The sequence below is a fragment of the Lolium rigidum genome, chromosome 5 (genome assembly GCF_022539505.1).
Source record: "Lolium rigidum isolate FL_2022 chromosome 5, APGP_CSIRO_Lrig_0.1, whole genome shotgun sequence".
In the NCBI taxonomy this organism is placed as follows: Eukaryota; Viridiplantae; Streptophyta; class Magnoliopsida; order Poales; family Poaceae; genus Lolium; species Lolium rigidum.
Genome location: NC_061512.1, coordinates 201,317,865 through 201,327,753, shown reverse-complemented (window position 1 = coordinate 201,327,753; position 9,889 = coordinate 201,317,865). Strand labels below are relative to the sequence as shown.

General features: G+C 46.1%; 1 protein-coding gene across 1 annotated transcript; it reads left to right on the top strand.

Annotated features, from left to right (window-relative positions):
* Positions 1 to 4,979: 4,979 nt before the first annotated feature.
* On the top strand, positions 4,980 to 8,497 carry LOC124656936 (transmembrane protein 87A-like). The gene is made up of 5 exons (XM_047195583.1): positions 4,980 to 5,209; positions 5,905 to 6,835; positions 6,994 to 7,089; positions 7,317 to 7,453; positions 7,956 to 8,497. The coding sequence occupies exons 1-5, from the start codon at positions 4,980 to 4,982 to the stop codon at positions 8,137 to 8,139; spliced, it is 1,578 nt and encodes a 525-aa protein (XP_047051539.1). The 3' UTR covers positions 8,140 to 8,497.
* Positions 8,498 to 9,889: the final 1,392 nt, after the last annotated feature.

Here is a 9,889-nt window from a genome sequence, read left to right as displayed (position 1 = left end):
TGCTGGACGGCGTCGCAGTGGCAGGACATTGAATCGAGATGGCGTCCGAGCCTCTTAAAAGAACGTTGCCGACGCCCATTTCACCGACCATACCATTGCCAGAGCCCACCCTATCCATCCGACGGACGCTATAGGGAAGAAATGTTGGCCGTTCCGTAAGACCAAGAACGACCACGAGGCTAGCGGCTCGCGGTCCGGCAAGAAGCCACGGGTCGGACAGTACGTCCGCATCGAGTTCGCGCTCCGCCTTTCGGAGGAAAACCGGCCGGTGCCATGGCCGGACGAACCTACCTGGAGGAGGCTGGTACCTCAACTCCAGGCGCGTGCCCGTCCCCCCATGTCGCGGGAGGGCCGAGAGCGCCAGGATGAGGTGCGCCGCCGCTGAGTGATCTTGCCGGCCGATCTCCGAGAAGATCCGGCGTACGCGCTCAACTCCTACAATTGGATCTCGTTCGGGACGTGGGAGTTCGACGCGCGCCGCCGCGCTTGCTACGTCGACGACCTCGACTACTTCGACCGCGAGATCGCCACAGAAGAACAGGAGAACGACGATGAGGACGCGGATGAGGACGGGGACGAGGACGAGGACGAGCAGGCGGAGCGTGCAGACTACGACCACGACGACGGTGGGCCGGTGTGGGATCCGGAGACCCAGTCTATGTGGGACGAGCTCAACGAGCTCGCTATGTGGGACGGGCTCGCAATCCAGCTCCACGAGTTGGCGCTCGCGAAGGGGAGGCCGGCGACTCCTTCGGCCACGCCGACGCGTTCCAACGACGGCGCACCGGCTACTGCTCCGGCCTGGGATCCGTGGCCACCTTCACCACAACCTCCTGCACAGGCGACGGCCTGGCCACAGTTGCCGCAGCCTGCCCTTCCTCCTCCACCGCTGGCGTACCAGCTTCCATGGCCGACGCCGGAGTTCATCGACCTAGTCACAAACGACGAGCAGTAGCCATTAGCTAGGTTTTAGGATATGGAACATGTTAGCTACACGATAATGATTTGAAATGCGTCGCCCGCTTGATGCCCTAATATAGCTCAGAGACATAGAAGATATGGAACATGTTTGGTAGTCTGGACCGGATTTGGGGCTTCATCGGTAGCCTTTCCTGATACTTTGCTCACAAGTTGTTCTTTTATTTGTGTTGAGTGAATAAGAACATATTTAACAACATCCAGTTCATCAAAAGTAGGGAGGGACGAAGCTAGAAATTTGATCTCATGGTGTCAGATCTATGTTCAATAGTGTGAGCTTCATAAATAAATAGTGATTAGTGTAAATTTAGTGATAGATTTGTAAAAGTTACTGGTGTAAGCTGACACCAGTTTTAGTGAAGCATATCCATCCTTGATCAAAAGGTGTTGGTAATACGCAGCACTGATTTATCATGTTAGGTGATGCATCACAAGTTCATCACAAGGAGCTATTGTCATTGTGTATCAACATGGATGAAAGAACAACATAGAGGCATGAGTAAGCTTTATTACCTTCAGGTGGTCATGGAGGTTGTCCTCATCTTCAAGCACGAAACAAGTGACATCTTCGCTCCATTTTAGCTTATCTTCACTTTTCAGCATGCTAATGAGGCTCCACCTATTCCTCCACTTCCTGATATGGTTGTAGATCTGAGCGATGCTAGTGAAATCAAGAACATCATTAGCGACCTTCTTCATCTGGGACTCTTTAAATCCCTGGTTGAAGCAGACGCCGCTTTTCACAAGCTCAACCAAACGGTTCAGGACGAACTCGTACATATTAGGTTGCCAACCATTACAGGTATGTGTGCATATAGTGATTCGTCATGCACATAAGGGTTGTCTCATTTGATGACATGATAATGTTTCTAACTAAGGGAGCTGATAGATCGGGGGAGCTAACATGCATGATCACCTACAATATGTTATGAAGAACATTGCTAATCATTCAACGATAGAACTAAACCACCAGAACCATATAGATCTAAGTTAGAACAAGAAAGTTACAGAGGCTTCTTACTGTTAGACGGGCAACACATAGCACGAAGATAGGGGAGAAGGAGACCTCGACACAGAGGCAGACAACACAATCGTCCCCGTGGATGATGGTGATTCAAGGAGAACTAGCGTCGCTGTGCTCGACGAGATCCTGGAAGCCTCTGACCTTCTTAGAAGGGATCATCTACAAGCGAAGCTATCCGATCTGCCCCTATGTACAAGTCAGTTTGTCCTGATCTAGAGGTAGGGTTTGAGATGCTTACCGGATGAATTGGTGCGGAGGAAGAAGTCGACTCGCCATTCCTAGTCTCTACGCAATAGCCAAAGTCGCCACCGCCAAACTCACTGATCTTGCCGACGATGAAGAGACGGCCATGTTGCTAGATCTTGAATGGAGGATGAGCTTGAAATGGGGGCGAATGGGGGATTTCGATTTCGCGGCGAGTCGATGTCTCCTAAATACGGTGGAAAAATTTCGCGGGCGGTGACTGAATTCGTCCCGTCTTTTTTTCACCATGCCACGTGAGCTCGCGCCACCTTTCCTCGATGGCTTTGCGGGAATGCCGTGTTCTCGCTTTTGGCCGAGAAGAGGGTGGTTGGCTGGAAATGGCCAATTTGGTCGTTTCTCTCGGGCCTGGCCCGGAAGTGTTTCAAGAATAGTGCAGGCCACAACCTGAAGGCCTTTCGGGTAATCAAATGGTCTATTTAGTTTTTCCCAGATGCGAGCCAAGTAACATACGACCTACTAAACCGCCCATGTAGTAAATGTATGGTGGTAGCCTCCTAGCTAGGCACTATAGTCGCCCTCTACTCGAGGAGTTGCTGGATGCAGATAGAAGATCGCTATAGTATTTAGTTCTCGTCAGATGTGCCTTAGTCCAAGCGTGTCCATGGTAGTATGGTATTGAAGGTAGTCCTCATGTCCTTGGGGAATGAAGCGTTTAATTTGCGGTAGTTCCCATTCCGAGATAGCTAGGCTCATCATGTTATCTCTTTGAGAGTATTGACCAGGTTTCCTATGCATACGGGCAGGTGATGTATGGGAAATTGTTAGAAGGATGATAACTAACATATCTAATCATCTTACCAGAGGTCACTGTTATACATGGATCGCACATGTGTATATGTTTCATCTCTCATTGGTACTAGCTAAGTTCCATTGTGGGGGCATGTGCAACATGCTCGGATTGCATCCAAACCTTAAGCATCGGTGTCCTCTAGAAACTAGACCTGTTCGGTACATAGATTAATAAACATGCTTACATGACTTAGATCAAACTACCAAACATGCTTACAAACATACTTAGATAGACTCAACGAATAAGTACACATACTATAGCGATCTTCTATCTGCACAAGTTTGAGATTGCTTACGAATGAAAGGATGCAAACCACGTCTCGTAGAAGAGGACCGGTTTCGGTCAATCATTGTCGCCTATGGAAAAGGATGTCATTGGTTAGCCGCTTGTTAGGGAAGAAGATTCAAGAAGGTCGGAGCTTAAGACAGAATAAATTACAAAGAGATTGAGCAGTGAGAGTGAGAGGGGTTTTGCATGCTTTTGGTGGTAGCTTACCAATTTCTCCTGCTAGCTCCTTCATATGCACCGCCCGAGTTCCCGCCACCTTTTTTGTCGCTAGAGTTTGGCCACCCTATACCCATCTTAAGGGCTCCATTGATTCAGAGAAATTTTATAGGAATTGTATAGGATTTGAATCTTATAGAAAAATGTCCTACACATGTTGTTTGATTCATAGGAACATATCCTATAGGAACAAATCCTATAGGAATCTTGTAGTGTAAATCCTATAGGAAAAAAAACATGAGGTCATACCTCATGGAAAATTTCCTTTGCTACAATCAAAAAACTCCATCTTCCCATAGGATTCAAGTAGCCATGACATTCTAATCCTATACTTTTCCTATTCCTGTGATTTTTTTTATCCTATGAATCAAATGAGCCCTGAGTCCATTCGAGTTAGACTCGTTAGAAACAAATAAACCCGTTGTTCCTATTGATACAAGATGACAACTGCTTTAAAATCAGTGCAATGCAGGCCAGAGGCCTTATCCAGGCATCCTACACTTAGTGGGCATGGTTGGGCCAAATGTAGGCATAGAGTCGTGCCCTATAGGTAGATCTAGTTTATGATTTGGGTGGACGTTGCTCTTGGTTGCTCCAAATTTTGTGGTTAAGTAACAAGAACCCTAGGAGTTGTGTTTTTCTATCTTCGTGAATTTTCATGGTTTTTTATATTTACTTTAAAATAGAAGACAAATAGTTGTTGGGGTTGTATTTCTACAATTTTAGTACATTTTTATTGTATTTATCGTATGATCTCCGTTTACATCTTGCGTAAAATCAGGATAATGCGAAGACACATCTTCTTGTGGATGACCTAGAATTTATCTCTGCGGCTCAAGCTGAGTGGTGGGACATCCATCTCACATGTCAGCCTCCGAACTCGCCGACCTAAATATTTTTGTTACTTTTTTTTTTGCAGCGGCCCTGCAATCACCATCTCACAAGTTTTCTCCATTTATATTTTAAAATATGGTTACCTTTTTTGACGTTAGATATGGTTACTTTTGAGCTGCGCTAATTTTAACTTTTTATAATGCAAGTTATGTTGAAGAAATTATGTTGAAGGTGCAGAAAGAATTCGACGACTAGGAGAAACATTTTCTTTTGGTTCAACCAATGCTTCCTTCCCGGAAGTCCATGGCCCTAGTTAAAAAGTCTGATTGTTTTTCCAAGAACAGGTTTCAGCCCTGTCATTGACCTCCTGAACACCGTTTAAGCAGCAAAGAAATAACAGCTCGCTGCACCTTGTCCAGTTCTCCCCCACTTCTGACCGCCGGGACCGGAGCCGGAGCCACCACGCCACGCCACAGCGGCCCAGCTCGGCTCTTGCGGTTCGTGCCATTTCCCCAACCCAGCTCCGCCGACCCCGAGGCTCCACTTCACTCATCAGCTCCAAGAAGGCCAGATCCAACCCGCCTCATGGCTGCCGACACGGCGGCCGTACGCCTCCTCGTCGTCGCCGTCGTGGCGCTCTTCTGCCTCGGCGAGGCCTCGGTGCACGAGTACAGCGGCCTCGGCTTCCTCAACAAGGGCAATGCTTTCATCCTCCACGCCGGCAGCGAGGGCCTCTACGCCCCCGTCTCCCCCGCCAATGCCATCGCCGAGGACGAAAACGACGACTCCGCCGCGGTGCCCGACGCATTCATCAGGTAACTCGCCGTTTCCGCTCCCCAGTGACTTGCGTCGGCTTCGCGGTCGGCGCCGTAGAGTGGACCATCCGACCTGCAGCTGAGAGAACAGGGCGGATCTTGGATCCCGCCGTCTAGCGGGTTCTTTTGGGGATTTTGATGGTTTGTGCTAGATGGGTCAAAGTAGAGAGTATGTTGAGAGGGCACAATGGATCTTTACAGCGATTATTATTCTGGGAGGGGCGCAATTCCCGCTGGCAGCTAAGGAACAGAGTGTATTGTTGAGTTAATTATGCTTGCTTACTTTGCAGTTCATTGCATGACTTGGTCTAGGCGTGTAGCTCGCATATTTTATGCCGACTAGCTTGTTAGTCGTATCAAGTCATGGGATAGCATAACTCTGGTCTCTGGAGTGGGGAGGGACAAGGTCAAGCAAGCTTTGAATTGTCCAAGTTGAGTTTGTGTTGCGCCAGTGTACTTGTTACACATGGGTTCAATAAACTAAAGGTCAAGCGAAATGGCACCATCTTCTTTGATTGTAAAATTGCCGTGGAAATGCATCACTATGTTTTAGTTAGAAATGTGCACATGCATTTCACACTGACTATTTATCATCTGCCACTTCAATTTGAACAATTGAAATTGCATTAGCTTGATTCACTATAGTTATATGCTTAACTTGTAGGCTTGAATTTCAAAACTCCACCCCTTTTCAGGCTTGACAAGATCACATTTAAAAGACCAGAGGAGGCTGTCGATTCTGTGAAGGAGGCTAGCTCAGCGAAGGTTCAGATACTTGTCTTTGAAATAGAAGACCGTGAAATGATCGGTGGATCAGCATATGGAGGTCAGAAAGCAATTTGTTGTACATCAGATCTTGCAAAGTTAGGAGCTTGTGCTGAAGGCTCCGTCATCTACCGCCCATCAAAGCTGAATCCTGGCTGGCCACAGTTGCTTGTTGCTTCTTTTGACGGAAGTGATCTGATTGCAACACTACCATCAAGGACCATTCCTGTGAGAAAAACTGGGATGTACAATATGTACTTCATACACTGTGACCCGTCACTTGCTGGGCTGGAGATCGAGGGGAAAACTATCTGGAAAAATCCTACTGGGTACCTTCCGGGTCGGATGGCACCTCTGAAGAACTTTTTTGGACTGATGTCTTTTGCTTTCGTGATACTTGGTATCTATTGGTTCTATCAGTACATGAAGTTCTGGCGAGAGGTTCTTCCACTTCAGAACTGTATTACTCTTGTTATTACACTAGGCATGCTTGAGATGGCATTGTGGTATTTCGAATATGCTGAGTTCAATGATACTGGAGTTCGGGCTAAGGCCATCACATTCTGGGCTGTAACTTTTGGGACTGTCAAAAGAACAGTTGCTCGTCTTATTATTCTCATTGTCTCAATGGGGTATGGAGTTGTGAGGCCTACTTTGGGTGGTCTGACATCAAAAGTTGTCATGCTAGGAGGAACATTCTTTGTAGCTACAGAAATTCTTGAGCTGGTAGAAAATCTCGGTACTGTGAATGATTTATCTGGAAAAGCTCGACTGTTCTTGGTCTATCCTGTGGCTATCTTGGATGCTTCTTTCATTGTTTGGATATTTATTTCTCTAGCAAAGACCCTTAGCCAACTTCAGGTGAACAAAGCCTCTTTTCTGCTCATTATTCCTTGTTAATTCATTTGCAGTATATATTGTGGTACACTGTCCTTTTTTATATAAGTGGTAAATTTACCCCAAATTATATAAGAAAATACACTGACCATTCGGTGAATGTTTTGTTGTGTTGTCCATAGGCAAGAAGGTTGATGGCCAAACTTGATATTTACAGGAAATTCACAATTGCATTGGGTATAACTGTTCTAGTGTCTATTGCCTGGATTGGCTACGAGGTATGATGGTGTACTCAAAACTTTATTTGGATTCTGCATTACCAAAATATTGTTAAGTCGCACAAATTTAGGGTAGTTCATCTTTACCCTTTATTGATGGAGCATACTTTGAAATCATACCTTTTATTTTTAAGAATCTAGCCATTTTCTTGTTTAGATGAGATGTGCCACATCACTTGGTTATGCACTTTTTGATTCATTGATAGTAATCTTGCAACTTTGTGCAGATTTACTTCAAATCAACAGATGTGTTCAATGAGCGGTGGCAGTATGCATGGATAATTCCTGCTTTCTGGCATGCCCTATCATTCTCACTTCTTTGCGTCATTTCCTACTTGTGGGCACCTTCTCAGAGCTCAATGAGGTAGTATCCTGATCTTATGCTGACATTGTCCTGGATAATATATTAAATTTTTCATTGTTACAGCAATACTGTGATTTGAGAATTACAACATCATAAGCTGTCTCTTCATTCATGCTAAAGCACAGTACATTTGCTCTTGAAATGTATTGCCTGCTACTGCAACCTTACCACAAATGCAAATGTGCAACGTAACTGAATGGTGCCTTGATGTTAATCTTATGACTTCAGAAGCTGCTATACATTCTACATAAAGTTGCATTTGCGTAGTGTCTTTTTCTTTTTCGTTAATGGGCGCTTTATTACTTAAAAGTTTTAAGCATTACACCCGGCCTCTGCATAGTGTCTTTTTCTGAACACTTGTATATGGTATCATACTATCATGTAATAATTTTGAGCATAGCAAAGTGCTATAAGATCTTACGCAACAGTAAGATAGGAAATAGGTTCTATTTTGGAAATAGAAATCGACAAGTTTGAAGCTCACTTCGGCTTTCCATTTCAGATTTACCAACGATGCAAGTGAAAAGTTCGACCGAGAGGACAGCCTATCACTGATAAGGCCAAGGCCCATTGTTTCCAAGAACGGATGGAGCGTAGCATCCACACCAGATGCCAAAGCAACCAAGGACATGAATACCGTGACGACGTCTTTCGATGAAGACGATGAAGAAAACAAAAGGGAGTAATGCATCTGATGTGTGAGAGAACATTTCCCTATGTCAGATCATTTGAAGTGGATGTTAGAAGAGTCAGTTTTGATATTTAGCAGAGGTTCTGCCGAGCTAATTTTAGCTATTGGGATACGTCCTTGGAGGTTTCTTCCTTGTTGAATTTATTACCTCCATTGTTTCTCACAGAGTAGATCACTGTATGGATGATACTATATGATAGGAACGGTTAATCTGTGGTGTTATATGAGGGATATGGTGTATAATATCCTCTTCTGTAGATTTTACATTGCTTCTAGTTTATGTGAACACGAAGATTGGCAGTAGAGGTGCAATTATTTGTTGCTACCAATTTGTTGGAATTTCCCTTTTAGTTTCAAGTACCTTGATGCAACTGTTGATGTTAAGTTGTATGGACCTATGTGTTTCTTCCAAAAGCATATTGATCTATTCATAATCCTCAACAACATTAGAAGGAATTCTAAAAGTACTAAAAATTGCAAACATGACCTTGGATCACATAGCGACAACTACAATTCAAGCTGAAGGTACCCCCACCCCACCACACTCGAGCTAGACGAATCCGGCGCACGAGAGGAGCAACCATCTTCGATGAAGAGAAGCGTAGATAAGAAAGGAACACCGACCAATCCGGCGAGATACGCCGGAGGCAAACCTCCACACGTCCACCTGCAATGCTAGACACACCATCGACAAATTTGGCTAGGATGCATATTCTCGTGTCCATGTGGACGAGGGGCGAGGTGTTTCTGTGGAAACACTGGCAGCAAATCCCATCTCCACCGGTGTGAGCTTTGGGCCCCTCTCTCTCCGCTTGCCGCTCCGACGGCAAGAGGGGAAGGAAACCTCGTTCCTCTGTTATGTAGTTAAGGCTTGTCTGCTAGCGTGCGTCGTTGGGTTGGTGGAAGCAGCGTCCGGGCAAATAAATCGGCCCCAATTCCACTCCCACACAGGTGGCGTCCTTCATGGCGGCATCTCAAAGTAGTTGGCAATGTGTGCTTATCGATCTTTCAGATCGGAGGCTTGGTTTTCTCATCGTTCTTCACATGCAGCGAGATCTATCTCTCGAAGTGTCATTGGCGTTTGTCGTTGTCCGCGACGCTGAGGCCGGGACGAGGTGGATGCTCTGGAGCAAGGATGCTGGTCCGGGGTGGTGGATTTACGTTATTCCTCGACTTCGTGGACTGCCACAGTGACATGTGCATCGGTGCTTGCAGCGGGCATGCTTATCGATTCACAAAGTCTCATTGGCGATGGTGCTCTTTTAAATCTAGCAATGGTGGAGGCTCAACGTTTCTCCCAACACGTGTCTAGGCGGCGTTGGAGTTTGGCAGCGGCGGCTGGCTTCGGCGAGTGCAGAAAATCCTAGGGATAGTTTTGTATAGTTCTGTTCTTTAGGATTCTTTTTGCAAACCTTCCGCAACAATTGTTTTCTCCTAGTCTATCTAGTAGTTTCCACGTTTATTTACGCACGTAACTTGATTTTCTATTAATAAAATACATGGTTGCTCTAAGAAATATGGAAGAAAATCTTGCGAGCATCCAAGATCAACCCACCCAACGTGCGCGCCTTGACGTGGCGCACCCGCCCAACGGACGCGGACCGCGATCGGCGTCGGCGTCAATCAGGGCACCACCTCCCCTGTTTGCCGCTGGAAAAGGAGGATGGGCTCACGAGCTGCACGAACGCATGGCATCACCGGCATGGCACGGGCGCGCGCTGACTTCTCCCTAGCCCCGAGTCCTG